A 19,838-nucleotide genomic window follows, 5' to 3' on the forward strand; every position below is an offset into this window, starting at 1 on the left:
AATAAAATGTTGATGAAGAGAACATCCTTGCTTTATTACGAAGTTTAGAGTCGTAATTATCTTATATTTGATAGATTTCTGTGATATACTTAACTTACATCATAGACTACAAAAGATTACCGGACAATAGCAAATTTGAATTTAGTTGGGAAAAAGTTCAATTAACCTCTGCATGTTTTATCACATATCAGTGGGAAGGCTGATAGTGTTTCTTTTCAGTCAGCTGACGAATCCGAGGTTGTGTCACTGACGATGTACGTCCATGTCGGGGTCCCCATCCAATCGGTTCCGGCTCTGATTCTTGATTTGTGGAAGGGTGGAGAAACCAGTTGAAGAAGGCAAGAGTAGTCGAAGTGCAATTTCACTGACTTTTGGATATGACTAATGCATCGAACACCAGAATACATTCAGATTTTTCTTCATAGAGATCTTTGGCAACAGAATCGTCTCATACGCGTCTCATACGCGTTTGTCCTCCGCGTTTTCTATCACATCTACACTGCAGAAACAATTACAATTTCGCACACAAACATACATACATACATACACACACATTCGTAACAATATTATGTAACAAAATTTTATTGTCAACTTTAAAGGAAATTTTCTTTGCCAGGACAGTGATGCAATTTTTTTTTTTCAGATTCCTAACATTATTTAGAGATGTATAATTTGTAACAGCCCACCATGGCCCCCAGGTTGAGAACCACTGCTCTTGGGGGTGTAATTGATAGCGTAGTTAGTTACAGTTACGGAACTTTTGCTGAGTCACCATATGTCATCATTACACTAGAATGCATATTAGGTAAGAAGGGATTCCAAGATTCGATTCCTTACAAAGCCTCACGTCCATTGACAACCATGTCAGCACTGCAAGAACCACTCATATGTGACAGAAAATCAGAAGCCACTGAGATAGTCCATGAGTTAGGAGTCACAGGTAATTTTATGTTTTTCATAATGTTATCATAATGTTTTTCAGAACTCCCAGTGTTGATAAGGGTATTTACTTTGGTTCCATACATGAAAATAGGGACAAGAGAATTATTCAGTTAGCAGAACAGAAGCACGAGCAGCAGTAAACACAGAGATGGCAGAAGTAGGTTTTGCTGTACTTAATCATGCCTTAGCAAAGTGTCCAGGTTTATTGCACGTTTGTCCTTTACTAGTTTACACAAAAGAAACATTTCTCTTAAATAGCCAACGCAATTAAATCATTATGTTTTTCTTAAACAGTGATATGTTAATCACATTCTGGCATATATTTAACGTGCATTCATTGGAAGTAAGTCTATAAGACTGTGAGTCCTTGGAAGTGACTTCCAGTGCACTAGCTTGATCAGCAGCAGATAATGTAAGTGCTTGATTTTCATGCAATCTCATTCGGATATATTGAGAGGAAATCCCAGCAATAAAAGTAACACGAATTCTTTCATGTCTTATATCTTTGAAATTGCAGTTAACGTTAAGTTTATATAGGCACACTAGTAACTATTAATGGTTTCTCCCAATATCTCCATAGAAACAACTTCGCAGGTAGGCTGCATAAAAACTTTTTTCAGTTTTCTGATGGTGTCACAAAAAGTAGCACAATCAAAAAATGCATTTGCATGCTTACCAAGACAGGCATTGTTTGTTCCTTCAGTAGCATTTTTGTATAGCGAAAAGACGAACAGCCAATGCTTGAATATTCGATCAGCATCTGGAGATGTAGGCAGAATGACAAGACATTCTGGCCGAAGAGTACATTCCATTATTTAGTTGAATATGCAAGTTGTGTCTTAGCTAAATAAATTGTAATGAAAAACCTCCAAATACAAAAAGTTAAGGAAATCTACAGAGCTGGGTATGCAGGGAACGTTAAAAGTAAAAAAAAATCCGACACAAACAACTAAAAAGAAAATAACCATTCGCTAATGACAAAAATATTGTAGATAAACAGTCAGACACGGTATTAAAATGAATACCAATTCATCACAGCAACTAAACGTAGCTTTCAGTAATTTTCGTTGATAAAGCATTAATGACGTTTTATCAATTAGTAAGGTTAGTTAGAAAGTATGTAAATAACGATTTGTCAAAGGTTTTATTCTATTATTTACAGATATTTCGTAATTGCTTGTGTCAGAGTTATGTAACTTCTGCCGTACATACAGGACAGCAGAGAGAGAGAGAGAGAGAGAGAAGAGAGAGAGAGAGGAACCTACCTCACATTCATCCCTGTTATCTCATATAGAAAAGGAAACCAGAATTTCCTTTAAAGGAATTAATTTTAGGAGCAGATTAAGGAGCCATTCCAAAAGAGAGAAATTTGTCAACCAAATTTGTCAACCAAATTTCCACCAGACTGCACTTGGGAAAATGTGAAAACGTGAAGAGTTCAATGAACAGATTTTATATTTTATGTTTTATTAAGGCCACTAAGCCAGTTCCCACCGCAAGCTACATATAACACATTATGATATGGAAAAAATTTTGTGTGATTTTTCCTTTCTCTACAAGGTGAGTAACAGAGCAGGAATGAGTAAGAAATCCCATGAAGCTGGCAAGTTCAGGTGAAACTTCATATTACTTTGCAGATCGTCTACAGAAAAATGGCTGAATGCAGTAAAGTGAAATGACCTAGTAGATTTACCCATCATGGAATAATTTGTCAGCACATGTTCAACTGGGATGGCACTATTCGCCTAGAAAGGAGTGCAGAGAGATATTACAAATGTATGGTGAAGTTTACAGAGTAGTACTCAGAAGCTTATAGATGAAGTTTAGTGGACTGCCAGAAGCCAGTGAACATCTCTTATAGGGGTATACAGAGACCGAAGGACTACAGACAGCTAAACAGAGACAGTCTGACAAGAGTGAAGGTAGGCGTTTTGCATAACATAGGTCAGGAGGCCTAGCCAGATGATGCACACTTTTTGTAAGGCCAAGCAGAAGCAGACTGACAAAAATGAAGGCAGGTACTTTAAATGCCACAAACTAGGTCATTTAGCCAAGAAATGCGTGAATGTCAATAGTAAGGACCAACAGGATATCAAGATGAAACCTAATAAGGAACAAGCCTACAGGGGTCATTGACATAAAATTCATGCTTCCAAAGAATATGGTGTTCATTGGAGAGAAGTAACGGAGGATAATAGAAAATGCAGAAAGAGGAGACAGTAATGAGAAAAGAAAAAATTCACAAAATAGCAATGTGAAAAAATTATAAAATACAAGGAGAACTGCGTTACGGTAGTAATGCATTGCGTCTTTGCTTGAAATTTCGAGGTTCCACCTACGCAACATCCTCAGAGAGACTATTCCACAGTCCGCCAGTGTGGGGAATAAAAGACCTCTGGAACTGAGAGGTTCGTAACGAGGCGCATTTACTTCATATTGATGCTGCTGTTCAGTAAATCTATTTGCTCTCGGCAGGAAAGAGGATCACGGATTCATTGTGTATGTGGAAGATCTCTCTTAAAATACAACATATGAAAAATTGACAAAAAAGAGACCACCCATTGATAGTCCGAGTCATAACTGCTAATGTTAGGAAACAGAAACCTACCACCGCGAACCACTCTATCTAAAAAAAGAAAAATTTCTACCAGAGGCAAACATTCACATTGGAGAACAGTAGCTTAGTAAAGGAAGGACAAATAACCTAAAGCATGCTACATTGATTTTATCACTGTTATAGATATACATATGAGGCCTTATCTACAATAACCAACTTCCATGCAGCCTTTGGTGAAACTTTCATTGGGTAATTAAAGCTTCAGACTCATTTAGCAGAGTCCCATACACCAAAAGGGGAGGATGGGGTAGAAAATCGTTATGAGATTTACAAATCAACAGTGATTTCTTTTTACTGGCGTTCAGCCTCATAAACCATTCACTAATCTGCTCTGTGTTAGAACTGAAACTAAGGGCAGCTTCATTGTTCATAAGTGGAGACTTCACTACACCCACAGCATACTAAAAAACCTTGTTTTCCAGGCCAACAATCATATCGCTTATATTCACTAAAAATAACAGTGGACCAAGAACAATACCACGTGGAACTCCAGACACAATTGGTCTTAGTTCACTAAAGATCTCATCAACAGCAACTCTGCTGCCTACCTGTGAGGAAATCTTGAAGTAATCCTAAAACACATCCACCCACTCTAAGAGTCTTAAAATTTTAATAAGTGCCTTATGATCTACTATATAAGAAAAACAGCACTCAAATTTATTTGATTTACTCTACACTCAAAACCCTTCACAAGTTTCTCTTTCAAATGGCATGTAAAATCTGAAAGACCATTGAAGGTACAAGACTGATTCCTATATGCATATTGACTATCACCCAGCAATCCTTTGGATTCCATATTTATGTACTTGTAAAGTTTTTCTGCTACTATCGAGAGTACATTAAAAATAAATATTGACTTGCAGTTATTGCAGTCTACTGGTATTCTTCACTTTGGAACAGCCACTGTGATACTAAGCTTGTGCTAATCCACAAGATACTACATCTTGCGAGGCAACATGCTAGAAATTTGTTTTTTAAAATGCAGGGAAGGAACCACCCCAGCTATCAAGATTATCAAGAATTTTCTAAACATCTATAGTGTGAAATGCAAATTTTGAAAGCGTGGGTTTAGGATAACAAGTATCAGGGAGAGGAACATCCTCAGCTGATTGCTTATCTTTAAAAGCTCAATGAAGCAGTTCATCCTTTTCCTCAGGGTCAGTAGCTAATCTACCATCATCTGTTAGTAGTGGTGGAATGGAAGACAAGTCTGACAAGTCTAATAATAAGATGCCATGACAGATGAGGATGAGTAATTCCTTGAGTTAGCTTCAAAGCATTATTGTAATTTTTTTCATCTATATGGTAAATTATGTTTACAGCATGGCACGACTCAACAAAAACGGTGTAATTTTCATATAAACAATTTAATCTCCAAGAGTTAAATTTGGTCTGTTTGTCATAGTAAGCTCGTCTATGTGTATAATCAAACCATGGCTGGTCATTTGTCCTGATCTTGATTACCTTCCAAGAGACATACTTTTCTAAAATAGCCATCAGCCTTTCATTTCATTTCTTCTTGGGATCTGGATCTGATATAGCATCTGAAATATTAAGTGATTAACAAAATTCAAACCGGCCGACCGTTTTTTCAATGGGGGCATTAGAAATATAGTGATAGACAGATATGTCAATCTCAATACCCAATGGTGCAGAGCATGGACTTGACGATAGCTGGAATATCTGTGAATATGTGGTATAATCTATTGCCAGACATATGTATGGGTTCCTCAATTAGCTCAACCAGTCCAGCCAAGTTGATATGTGGAATTTGACTTAAACTACTCGCTGTGATTTGCATTGCAGTCTCCATAAATAATGAATGAAGCTTTAGAATCCTGTGACTGCGCCATCCTAATCATCTCCAAGAGACAGTTATATAGAGAATAATAAATATTTGGATTGAAATAAACGGAAAATACTTAAACATTGTCAGAGCTTATTAAACTCTTACAACATATAACTTCATGGCAATTGCACACCTAGTTTTTGATGACAAATAAGTTGTCCAGATCTAGCGTGCACAGCCATTTTATATTGCACGTTGGTTTGTTTGTATGGTTTTTACGTTGCATGGAACCAGTGAATTCAGCAACGGGACCAACGGCTTTACGTGACCTACGAACCACGTCGAGAGTGAACTTCTATCACTAGAAATACACATTTCTCATACCTCAATGGAATGTCCGAGAATCGAACTCGCGGCCACCGAGGTGGCAGGCCAAGACCATATCGATCACGATACTGAGGCGCTCATGTTGGACATAACAATGATACAGTCAGGCTCATCAAACCCTGTGATTAAAACCTGAGCTTTTGATTTGTTACTACTTACAAGTGTCTCAGATAAAAACATCAAACTGTAGTTAAGGCACAGCTCTGGAGACAGATTATTTTACCTCAAGTCTCGAATATTTGAGTAAAGTACTCTGCAATTATGCTTACAGTGATGGATAGCAGGTCCTTGGTTAAGCTTAATGTCTCTTGAAATAATTAAAATAAAAAAATAGTAGGAAACCTAATAAATAAATTCATAACAGTACAGTGAAAATCAACAGAACAACAAACAATAAAGTCAACCCCAATACTATTTGCGTTATATGCAATAATTCCCTTAAAAGAATGACTAAAGCTAACAACCATATGTCATTGCGTAAGCGCAGGAAGCAACTGGTCCACAAGGTGGAACCTGGGTACCTTATCAGGCAAAATGGAAACCTCCCAGGTTTGCCACAACAACTGAGGGATGGCAACCAGAAGGTCGTGGATATTTTAATGAGCGAGAAGGAAAGTGCTTTCCTGATACTCCACCAAGTAACTTTTGCTTTCTCATCAGCATGTCCTAAACTTTTTAAAAAATCAGGAAAATGAACAAACCCAAAATATATATATTTATGAAAAAAATAAAAAAAGAGCCGATAACCCTATTACTTCCACTGCAGTTCAGAAAGGTAGTTTGATTCAGTTAAAAGTCTATGTGATTTGTATTTTTTACTGTAGTTATGAGAATTAGATCGTAACTGGTATTAGGCTTAAAATGCACTTCGAGTACAACTATATCACCTAACATTTACTATTTCATCACCAGACCTATTGCTCTTATTTAAGATGAAAACTATAATATAGAACATATGAAAGCCAAAACCCTGAGAGTAAAAGGAGAGTTTATCTAACCTTGGACTCCTGTACTGTGACGGGAGAAGTTCTAGGAAGAATTCCCAACTGATGCCTCCGTCGTTGGAGTATTCAACGACGACGCTTCCTGCATTCAGCTTCTCCTCTTCATCAGCAGGAATGCAGCTGCTCTTCCTTCCGCTTCCAATGATCAGCATGAACTGAATGATCCCCAGGTCCTCAGCATTTAGGTCGTCAGTTTCAAACTGCCTAATGCCAGGCTAAAAAGAATTTCCTCATAGTAAGTATTATTACATTATATATAATAATAAAGAAGATCATAAGAATGAGAGATATATGAGTATGTTTAAGACGTTCTCAATTGAAAAGATGTTTTATGCTCAAATATATCAAAGAGATTATATCTTGACCACAAAATTCCAAAGGCTAAGTCAGAGGGGCAAGACGTAATGAGCTGAATCTGCAAACGCTGACACCTTGATAGATTCAAACGTGTGCAGTAGAACAAAAACCAAAACAGTAGCAATGTCTAACGCTATTAATGATGACTGTCTCAGGGTCCAATGAACTGTTAACCATGGCATTAATTTCTGTTGATCTATGCACTTAAAGTTCTCGGGTAAGGTCAATTATTTTGCTTTTAACTAAATATTTCCTAAGTTCAGTCTATATTCAGTATGTCAGTATAAGGTGCAATATCATTTCCCACACATATCAATATTACTCCTTCCTATCAGGTCGTAGAAATTTCTTGATGCGATCAATTTTTTGTTCGATGTATTTTTCATTCTTTATTGTTGAAAACGCCTTGAATACTTCCATTGCTTTTGGCTTTTAAGTTGTCTTGGTTACATTAAAGTAGACCAGTTTCTTGTCACTTATTACAGAAATATTTCATTTTTTAAAACCCTTAATGGACGGGGTGATAAATCTATATGCAGCACCCTAGACGGCCAAACTTTGAGGTTGGCCATTAAAAGAAAAAAAAACTCAATGGAAAGAGGAAAATGGGCAGATATACATGGTGTAAGAATTTTTTTTTTTTTTTAATTATCCTTGTGGGTCCTCTTTAACAAGACAATCGTAAATTTTACGAAGTTATACATGATTTTTCTAATAAATGAGTTTATTTTATTTTGTAAAATTATAATTATAGCTAACACAGTATCAAAACAGATAACAAATAAAACTGAGTAACCAAATTTCTGAGCAATATTTTGTTGTAAAAATATCTACGTTTTAATTTTTTTACCCAAAAAACCGAAGATGCAAATAAAACTTTTTTTTGTATTATACATGTATTTTCTAATATTTCTTTGCACTTTTCATTTGCAAAATTGCCTCTATAACTGACCTACTATCATAAAAGATAAGAACTAAAACCATCAGCAACACCTTGGTATAGTTATGAGAAAATTTCCAAAAAGACATCTTGTGATACAGAGGTGCACTACATTCACCATTAAAGTCAAGAACCCAAATTAGTTTCTCATGAGCCAGCCACCCAGTGGATTTTAACTAGTCTGAAAGTTGCCATTAGTGAATTTATAGGCTATAGAAGTAATGGCACCTCTTCTCCCCTGATTCCCCCAAATCGTAATTTTGTTACTCACCATGAGTGACTCCATCTATCACCCAAAACCTCATGTGAGCATGTCCGTCCATTAAGTTTTTTTTTTTATTTTTAATCAACATTATAGCTTCCAAGAATGACATTATTTTTTTTTATTTAAAGGCCTTAATTCTTTCAAGGTCTAAGATCGGATTTCCAATTCAAGGTCTGATAGGCCAACTCCAAGTACTGCTGCAAAGCTGTTCATGGGCATGGTAAGGCCATGATTTTGCTATCAAACTTTTTGCAAAATATAGCGAGTGTGCTAAGATTCACTAGTGTCTTACCTATAGAATACTACTAGATATTTACTGCTATCTCTTTCTCTGTCTCTACGTTTCTAATAATTCCTGCATGGTGAAAAGATAACCTTGCATAACAAACAAGGCTAAGTACCAAATGTTTTAAAAACTTATACACTTGGTTTAGAATCTAACTTACTTCAGTGTTCTAGAATGCAAAAGTTGAAGCTTTAAACCTTATCTTAATTATGATCAATCACTTTTCACTGTTAGCAGTGTATATTAAACCATTTTACATTATTACGTTTTTGTTGAGTATTCTGTCGCTCGACCCTGTATTATATTTTGTCATAGTTTTCAGTTTTCATTTCATCTGTTGTTCTTTTAACCTGTTTGGGTTTTAACAGAATTTAAGGTGTTTTAACAAATCGTTATATCTATTAAAAGAACTCTATGTTTCTGGCTACTAACAGGAAAGTCCTTTTTATGATTAACAACTGGAGCGCCCGGCAAAGAAGTAGGAAATTAATTCATACAAGCGTAAAATGTAATACTAATGATAATAATGAAAGGTCTGTGGATTTTTCTTATTTGAGAAACATCAACGGAGGAAGATGAATAGATGAACCATAAGCGGAGATGTTCCAACCATTAGTGAAACAGAGAGGTCGTTTAACATAGTGGGAAAAGTTGGGGGATTCTGTATTGATTCAACTACACATGTTCAGGGAATGCAAAACACAAATTCAGAGGAAAAATTGCGGTGAAAATTTCTCGAAGGGTACAGTCATTAGCGGGTGAGAAGCATGTCTAATGTTCATCATTTCTAATTTCTCGAGGCATGTATTAACCACATCCACCAGCTGAGCGCTCTTTGTATCAAGTGATTATTTTTAGCCTGCATCAACCACATGTTATGCTGGTACTTTGTTGTGACTCAGTTCATTCCAGACAGCTTCTGTTTCCATTGTATCGGCGATTTTCTTCGTTATTTATCCAAAATCCCCAACGAATCAAATCCTAGGGAACCCGATAATCCGGAAGATGTCAAAGTTCCGACAGCCCACCAGCTGCACGGAACAGGAATAGAGAGACAAAACAAAAGGAAAACGCGGATTCAATCTCAACTTACAGCTCCGAAGTACAAGTTCTTCTTCGATAAGACCTGGCCACATCCGTCTTCTCCCTCCACAATGGTTCCGCCTATGACCTGGATGTTGTAGGCCGCAAGATCACTCTCTTCGTCGAAGGACGTTTCAATTTGGTGCCGAAGTTTGTGAAGTGGAAGGCACTCGCGGCCATGAAAGTCGTCGTCACAGCTTCACAAGAAAGCAACAAGAAGAGACTCGTTAATGATATCTATATCTTAGCATTATGTTGGGGCTGCAAAGTGTATTATTTGCATAATCTTTCTGTTAGAAGTGCTTGCTCTTGACTTTAACTTAGTGGTCTGTTTATTAGTTCTTGAAGATACTTACGTAATTAAACTTCACAGGGCAATAGGAATCGCTTATAGAAGCGTGAACTGCGGAGTACTGTGATCATTCGTGAATGTCTCACAATGTAGTACACTAATCTCCCTTGTCATTTATTTTGAGCGCCAACACTATCAATCTGATGAAACCAATAATATTGCAATTGAGCGTTACCTATACTTTTCACTCTGGTGGAAAAAAGATAATATTCCGGCACCTGTTAATGCCAAAGATCTTACCTGGTATCAAAAGATATTTTTCTAATTTTGAAAGACCTCGTACAGTAGGTTTTACTTTAGCGCTTTTGGCTCATGGCTATTGGCAAAACTACACGATTAAAAGTGATGTTTTAATTATTAATGAGATAAGGAAACTGCTTTATTTCAGCGAATTATTTAAACTAGAAACTCTTATTGTTCCCTGGAAAATCCCGTATCCTTAAATGAGAGTATGTACTGGTTTAAATGTTTTGCTGAACTACATTATATCAGAAAATGGTTCAAAGTAAAATGAGATTGTGGTATGAATGCATCAAATTGTTTGGGATACTTCCCTGTACGCTGTTGCCTTTGGTTTTGATGTAAATCAGAGCTTATTCCGCATTAGTACATACTCTCTTCAACGGCACAAAACTAGAAATGAATGAATCATTGGTAATATATTACGTATATATATATATATATATATATATATATATATATATATATAATATATATATATATATATATACTATATATTATATATATATATATAATATATATACCATAAATATAACCGGTTAATATGGATTTCAGCACCCTCACATCTATTCCTTATGTTAAGTTTAACATTTGGTGCGAACTTCGTAGAGATATATATATTAATGATAATCAGTCGAGTAAGGAACTTTTAATGACTCAACTCTTTTCATCTTTCGTGTGCGACAATAACATGTGCCAGGAAAGAACATTTTCATCCTCTGACGAACCCAACGATACGACAACCTACGTTGAGTGCAAAAAAAAAAAAAATAAATAAAAATTAAATAAATAAAAAAAAAATTGGATATTTGGCTCTTAATCCAGTAGTATCCCTGAACTTCGAATGTTTCAGGAATACTCGTTAATTTTACAATTTTCACCTCTGTTTCTGTTACCAATACATTTACAGAAACATTCTTTATCGTTGCCTACCACATTATCTTTTCCGCTTAGGCAGGGGTCCCTAAACTCTTCTTGAAGTTTGAGATAATTCATCGACCTCCAAATGTTTAAATGATTGAGCAAGTGCTATATTCGTTACTACTAGAAAGTACATGGAAATTCCGCCATTAACGTTTCATCTCACCCAGGATATGATCACAATCAAAGTAGTGAATATGATGAAAACAATAAAATATGGTTGATATCTGAATCTTCCAAGTTACAAGATAGTGGTCAAAACCATATGCTATTGCCTGATGGGCTGCTACAGTGATGGATGTTGGGAGAGAGCTTGCTTGAATTTCAGTATCTGAAAGGCCTCAAGGAAACACAATTGGCAGCTTTCCTTGGTGTTATCAGTTATATATCTGCCACTGACGAAGTTCTGTTAAGTAGGGATTGTGATATACACTTCTTCATGGTCCTCGTAATGGGAACCCCTTTTAGGATGGCACACGATACATTTTACTAATGTAATTATCAGTTCAACATCAGAAAAGGCACCTGAACTGAAGAACGCAAAAATGGGAGAGGTTTATTCCTCAGCCAGATACTTGCTGTCTAAAAATTTAATAGTTTGGTGAAGGCTGAAAAATGTTTTGTACCTTGTTATAATATCAGGATTGTGAGGCATGTTTTCCCAAACAATATTTAGAGATTACGTTATTGTGGTAAAAAATCTTGATTTCTTTGCTAATATTCTTTCTGAAATAACCAAATTTTACATTTACTTGGGCTGCTTGATTAAGTGGAATGAGTGAAGGTTCATTGGACAAAAGCATTGATGAAGTTACATGTTTCCTTTCGCTTCACATATAGTTCTGATCCCTGCCAAAGTAAAAACAATCGTGTTAAGCTATGATAAAGATTTTTTTTTTCAAATGTACTGGTACATGTTCAAATAATATTCTTTTCTTGTTTCTTTCCATGAATTCACATTTCTTTACAGCGGACCATTATTTGTCATTCTTACTATGCTTGCAGTCCTCATGTCCGTTCAGTAGAGCAAAGGCCTAAATTGGTTTTCTTAGTTCACACCTTAGTCATCATTCCTGTGTTGGCTTGCTGGTATCAGCAAATCAAGGAGAGATATTTCCCTCTGAATCATTTCACAGTATGGTGGAGAATGCTGAACTTCAAATTTGCAGGGTTATAGTCATCAACTGCCTAGATGAAGGTCCTCTGTGTACAAGCAGTAAGTGGCAGGCACAGGTATACGAGAAAAGCTTTTTCTACTTTACTTAAATAGAAATTAATGAAGAGGGGTTCCAATGGGAACTCAATTGCTATGCTGTGTTTCTGGGTGTACTTATAGCTCGTTTCTATATATGGTATCAAGGGCATATCCAGTCAGTACACTTTATCTAGTATGTGTATGAAGAACTGACTTTGCCTTTTAGCAAACGGAAACACCCCAGCAGTTTCTTTTCTTTCTTCCTTTATGTCTCCAGCTGAAAACCCTTTTGGACATTAAACAGACATCTTCCTCCAATTTTTCCGCCCAGCCTGCACTGTGTGTGTTATTTCTGCCTCCAAGGTTTCGTCACTAACTAATGTTGAACCAAGGGATCTAAATCTTTCTGCCTTTTCATCGTTGTCCCTTCCATACTTATCTCGCAGTCCTGATCTCCATTGAACCTTTGGTGTTCAGCATTTTTTCTACTAATCTTTAGTCCTCTGTCTTCCAGTACCTTCTGTCGCTGCTCTAGTTTTGACCCCAGTACCCGTCTGTTAGTGTTGTATATCGCAGTGTCATCAGATAAACAACATGCACTATACTTAGGTAAAAAAGATAAGGATTTAAAGTAGATCACTGATGTTATTCAACTCTTACTGGTGTTCCTTTAGTTAACCCATCAGCTTCTAACCAGTGTTTTGTTTCTTCACACATATCTCGGGCCAACTTCACATACTTCTTCTGTATTCCCTTTGCTCGAATCAGTCTCCAAACCTCGTGGTGTGGGATTCTATAATATGCTTTTTCCAAGTGTATGAATACTATAAGCAGACTTTACTGCTTTTCCTGGTGGTTTGCACATAATGATCACATGAACACAAAATAAGAAAAAATTAGATTCACAGAAACAATCAAGAAAATAATCTCAGAACTACGAGTAGAAAAAAAAAAGAATTAAAATAGACACGTATGTAATAGTAGACGAGTAAAACATACAGACGTTATTCATCCCAGTATCTAAGAGACCTCCTCATCTGATGCATGTGCATCAAAAATTCTTATATCTATCAATCTAAACGATCTTAAAATGGTCACAAAAAGCAAAATTCTTGATAAATAAAGGCTAACAGAGCTGATGGCTAGGGAATATAAATCGTCATTAGCAAATTACTGATTGTCTAATCCTTGTTGTATTTCATAAAGCTTTTAAATGTCCCTGTCGCTTATCTACCCATCTCAAACCCATCAGGATTTTCAAATGCATTTATCGTAAGTCATGGGTTTTCCAGCTTAGCAAAGCTGTATCAATAACTTCAACAATATTCTTCTTCCTAGAGATTAGACTCAAGGGAAAATATCTGAACTATCAGTTTTTTTTTCAATGAATAACTACCAGGACTTCCGTACCTACAACCTTGAAGTGTACAATGTCCATGTCCTGAACAAAGTCCTGGGCACTGTCGTCCAATGTATAGGTTGTCGACTGCCCAGGACTCACTCACTTCACTATCCTCTGTCTGGCGGAGTCGAAGTCTTGTTGTAGGCGACCTGCAAACAATAAAAATCTGAGCTTCTTAGGCGACAAAGCATACCAGTCTATATTAACATAACATTCTTATCGAATCCCTTATCATTTAGAGCGAACTTCTTATGAAATTTGTACCAAAGAAAAAAATTCTGATGTATGGCTTTGCGCTAATACACACACACATACATACATACATACATACATATATATATATCTATATATATATATATATATATATATATATATATATGTGTGTGTGTGTATATTATATATATATATATATATATATATATATATATATATATATATATATATATATATATATATATATATATTGCTGGTAATCTTCTTAGACACGAAGATATGTTAATTCAATTGTATTCCACATAGGAAAAGGAAAGGTTTTCTAGAAAAATGCCCAACAGTTCTGTCCTCCAATGGACCTCTTCTTGGAACGTTTATTAAGGAATAAGCGCTCCATGGAGAGGTCCATCGGTGGACAGAACTGTTGGGCAATTTTCTAAGAAAAACTCTTTTCATTTTTCCTATATGAAATACAATTGAATATATACATAGACATATAAACTTACATATTTATATATATATTTATATATATATATATATATATATATATATATATACATATATATATATATACATAGATATAAATGTCTAAATTGTATTTCTTGTTGACCTATGTGAAATAATTGAAAGACGGATGTGGTGAGCAATGACATTCTTTGATGATAGATAGATATCAGCTTTAGCTCTCACGGAGACAAAAGTGAGTGTCCTTTGTTAAGAAGAATCTATTGTCTCAGAGGTCACATTGAGAAAACCTGAGTTTGTATGGAAGATTCCTCGAACAAAGTGTTCGTGTATGTGTCTGTTTCTGTGGGCGGAACCAGTGAGTGATAAGTGTTATTTAAAATAGATTACTTTCTTACCAAGGAAAATATAACACATAGAAAACCACACGAAACTTTAAACATGGACATTAAAGGTGAGAGTTGTTGAAAACTTTCATTAATGAATTCCTTTTCAGTATCTCGAACTATTTGAGATGACGTGTGAAGTGACAGAGAACCTTTTTCCTTCTCATGAGGGATTCATGAGAAATCATCATTATGTTTTTGTGCACTTGTTTTTGAAATGTATCACTGTTCTGTTTATGAGATTTATTATTATTTCATCATTATCTTTGACACGTGTGTTAATAAGAGTTATGTTTCCATCTGACAGGAACTCTATCGGTTCGTTATCTTGTCGGCCTCTATGAGCCGATTTATTACCAGTTCTGATAATTCGTATGGTGTTGAACGTGTCGAAGAGACGAATTTATTTACTGCATAACTATTTAATTATGTGGAATTAATATGTCGGAGTTTTGGGCAAAAGAGTGTCTCACTTTGCTTATCATTTGTGGGAATTGTTCAGGTACCCGGATAATGTTCCAAACAGTCCGTTTTCTTGTTCGACACCCGCGGAACAAGATGTTCTCTCTTTTTTCTCCTCTCATTTGACTTCTTAAATCTAACTGTCTGGGATTGTTAGTCTTGTTTTTTCTTTTGAGTAATAAAATCTATTTTTGTAGGTCAGAGTTTAATTCAGTGCCCAAATGAACTTTTGCAAATGTTTTGTGCGTTGATTAGAGATTCCCAGTAAGTCACACTACCATCCAGATTTAGCCTCCTTTATGGTTATATATATATATATATATATTATATATATATATATATATATATATATATATATATATATATATATATATATATATATATATATATAACGTGATGCTATGTATAAAGGTTTCTGCCACGAAAGAAAAAATGAAAGGTGAGAGAGCCAAGAACTTTCGGTCTAGCACAACCCTTTACTCAGGCACAACCGATCATACAGAGGAAAAACATAGTAAAAGTAGGTTTAATATCCAAACTGACATTACAAGATTAGCAATAAGGTCGATTTCACTCTACAGAAACGAGGAAACGCTTGAGGGCAAGATTGGCGGTTTTTAGGCAAAACTGACTACATATCACGCATGTATACTTTATTAGAAGATGAAACAACTTACAAAAAACTCACAAAAAATCCGTTGGACCAAGTAATAAAAAACTTTAATATCAATATAAAAAAAATTCTTAAAGATAAAAAAAGAACTCTCGTGTAAATTAACTGTAAAGTGTCCCTCATTACCTTATTAAATGGCCTAGTTAAAACTCATAAGGAAAACAAACCTATGCGCCCAATTATTAGTACTGTAGGATCAATTGCTTATAAACTATCTAAATATTTTACTAAATTGTTATCCCCGCTACTTGGAATTGTATCTAATTCACACATATGGAATTCTCTTGATCTTGTGGAAAAGTTAAATAACATTGTAATAAAACCTAGTGATATCTTTGTCAGTTTTGATGTATGCTCCTTGTTTACAAAAGTCCCTATTGACTCTGTGCTAGAATATTTAAGTAATGAACTTTTATTGCATGAATTACCTATGACCGTTAGTCACATAATTTCATTGATTAAGTTGTGTATTTGGGATTGCAGATTTATTCTTAATGCAGAACATTACCAACCAATATTTGGTATTGCCATGGGTAACCCTTTATCACCTCTCCTTTTAAACTTATATATGGAATTTTTTGAAAGACAACACCTCCCGAATATCACACTTGTCCCCTTAAAATGGTACAGATATGCGGATGACATCTTAGTAGTCTTACGTGTTGTTATCGATGTAAATGATTTATTGTCTAAATTGAATAATTTAGTGCCATCCATAAAATTCACTGTTGAAATTGAAAATAACAATGTCATCCCTTTCCTAGATGTATTAATACATAGAGAATCTTTCCAATGTAAATTCAGTATTTATAGAAAACCCATAAATAATTTAACATATGTACATTTTTATTCTGGCCACCATCTTAATATCAAAATGTCAATTTCTTCTTCTATAATCTTACATGCTTTGCATATCACGATTCCACAATATCTTGACCAAGAAATAGAATACATAAAAAGATAAGAAACTATCTCTGCTACCCACCTCATATAATTGATTTATGTTATCAAAAAGCTCACAAAAAGTTTTATAGTGTTGCTAGTAATGAAAAAGAAACCCCTAAAAATGTACTTAGCTTGCCTTACTTTCGTGGATTTGAAACTATAAAATCAATATTTAAATCGTTTAATGTTTATGTAGTGTTCTCTTATAACAATACCATTAAAGATATGCTAATTAAGAATAGTCCCATAACAAATAACAACATCATTTACAAAATTCCTTGTAAGGATTGCCTATCTTTTTACGTTGGTCACTCAAGCAAATATTTATGTGTGCGTATTAAGCAGCATATGTATTCTGTTAGAACAGGCAGACTTCAAATGCACTGTTTATCCACCTGAGTGAAAAATCTCATTGTATAAATAGGGGCGATACCTCTGTAATTGCTAGATCTAATGATTATGTTTCAAGAATTTACTGGAATCAGCATTTATACAAATCACTAATAAAAACAACCTAAATCTTAGTCTGGGATTGTACCATTTGGACCCATATATTTTTGTAAGATATGTTTATGAATGGACCTTAAAATAAATGAACTACTAATTAATTAGTTCCACATGTATATAGTTATTATCTCTCTCTCTCTCTCTCTCTCTCTCTCTCTCTCTCTCTCTCTCTCTCTCTTTCTCGATATATTTATATCCTTTTTTCGTCTTTTCACTCATTTTTTGGGAACATTTTTGTAAATTTCTTGGTAGTAAGCCGTATATACCTCCTTGTTTTTTCAAAATGTATTGTTTTCTGGATGAATCATCAGTTGACCACATGTGTGCTCCTCCAAGGTGTGGCTGCCTAAAAATCGCTAAACTTGCCCTCAGGCATTTCCTCTTTTCTGTAGAGTGAAATCAACCTTATTGCTAATCTTGTAATGTCAGTTTGGGTATTAAGCCTACTTTTACTATGTTTTTCCTCTGTATGATCAGTTGTGCCTGAGTAAAGGGTCGTGCTAGACCGAAAGTTCTTGGCTCTCTCGCCTTTCATTTTTTCTTTCGTGGCAAAAAAACCTTTCTTTAGATTATATATATAAATTAATATAATTATATAATATATATTATATATAATATGTATTATAAATTTAATATATATGCGTTGTGTGTGTGTGTGTGTGTCACTGTTGAAACCCTAGTCAGGGTCACGGATTCTAATGAGTTTATTCCTTCTGTTTCTTATTTCGACATCAAAATGACATGCCCATCGGCCTCAGCAGGAGTGGCATCGACAGATTTCTCTTGACTGACAGCAATGAGTGAAGTTAGAAGTAAATATCTCCCTTAAATAGACTGAATCCATGAGAGAAAGATCACGGTGTTTCCAAAAAGACTGATTTGGTAATACAGTTTAAAGTTTATCACTTGTGTCACTAAAGGGTTGGGGATTGTGGTTAAAACTCAGACCTTAATTTATATTTTCTCACTTGAGTGAATATGGTGGATCTCAGCAGAAATCAATATGTAGTAAATTAGGTCCACTCACACAATAGGTGCAGGATTTCGTCCCCACTCAAGGATGATATTTACTTCTAACTTCACGCATTGCTGCTGAGCTGGGAAATTTGGTTTATGGCATTCCTGCCACAACACATGTTGCAGCTCTAAAATGGGCATGGTGGAACACATTCAGTTTCGTGAGAAAAATGGAACAACATTTGCCTCTTATTGCTTCTGAATTAGCTAACATACCACTAACTATGTCTGAGTAGGCATACTCCACCTTCTCTGGCGAGTACTTTCCTTCTCTCAGATGAGGTCATTCACATGAAACATTGTCATTTGTGTCACTGGTTTTAGTTCTTATCTTTTATGATATTATGTGAATTATAGTTGTCCCTTTGAAACAAAAAAATATGAGGCAGAACATCTATAGCTCACTTAAATTAGCATATTTTTAAAAGTGTCTTGGAAATGAGGCCCTGCTACGGTTGAATATGTTCACTTTCAACTTCCTGAGCAGGGACAGAGTTTTTTGGTGAGAGTTTTTTTCATGCCATGAGCACATTTTTTTCTTTCCATTGATGGGTTCTTCTATAAAATGAGCAAACAAAAGTTTGTCTGGTCATGCACTTTTTGTTAATATATATATATACATTTTGCTAATGAATATATAGGCCAGCTGTAATGGTCTAACCATATTTTCTGGCATTCCAAAAGGAACTGTTGTGGGTCCTTTATTATGTTCCATGGTTCACTTTGCACAAGTAGCTCTGAATATTTCATGTTGCATCTAACAAAACTCTTCCTTCCGAAGGGTCAATAATTCATGAGAGTTATTAATACATTTTCAGCCTCGCCCAGAAAACCTCTTGCCACAGATCATGGTTGTATCCTTTGCCTTCACATCGGGGATGACTTACTACTTCCAAAATAGTGACCACGGATGTCCTTTGCGTTTAGGAAACAGGTTGAAATCTAACGGCTCCAGATCAGGTGAAGAAAGTGTGTGGTGCTTCATCCTCCTAGATTAAGTGTCCGCCTTCTTACAGCATTCCTCTGTATTAAATCTTATCTGATCTTTATCAGCTGCCCACTTCTGATGTGCAATTCTCCTCATTCAGGGTTTGACACTTTCCCAAGTAGTTCGTCACAATAACTCCTAAATCCTGAAAACATGAAAGCTAACCGTTGTCAATCACTTAAGTTTATTCAAAGGTGATAACCATGGAATCATATTTCTTGCTATGAATCTTTCGTTCAGGTTCAGATTGGTAAATCAGTGTTTTGTCTTTAGTTATTTAGCGATGAAATTAATTGTTAACATTCAAAATGCCCATCTTGCAGTCTGGTTAAGCCAACAGATTACATTTAAAATAAGGTGTACTGATGAATAGCGTCTAATTGTTCGTGTTGTCAGTTGATG

The 19,838-nt window shown here is 35.3% G+C and overlaps 1 protein-coding gene across 1 annotated transcript in view; it reads right to left on the reverse strand.

Annotated features, from left to right (window-relative positions):
• Nucleotides 1-19,838, reverse strand: part of LOC135223343 (reelin-like) — a 484,942-nt gene that overhangs the window by 271,318 nt on the left and 193,786 nt on the right. Inside the window, 3 exon segments of the mRNA XM_064261806.1 lie at nt 6,734-6,954; nt 9,681-9,867; nt 13,789-13,929. Of these exon segments, the coding sequence (XP_064117876.1) occupies nt 6,734-6,954; nt 9,681-9,867; nt 13,789-13,929 (549 nt within the window).

Source organism: Macrobrachium nipponense, chromosome 8 (assembly GCF_015104395.2).
Source record: "Macrobrachium nipponense isolate FS-2020 chromosome 8, ASM1510439v2, whole genome shotgun sequence".
Lineage (NCBI taxonomy): Eukaryota > Metazoa > Arthropoda > Malacostraca > Decapoda > Palaemonidae > Macrobrachium > Macrobrachium nipponense.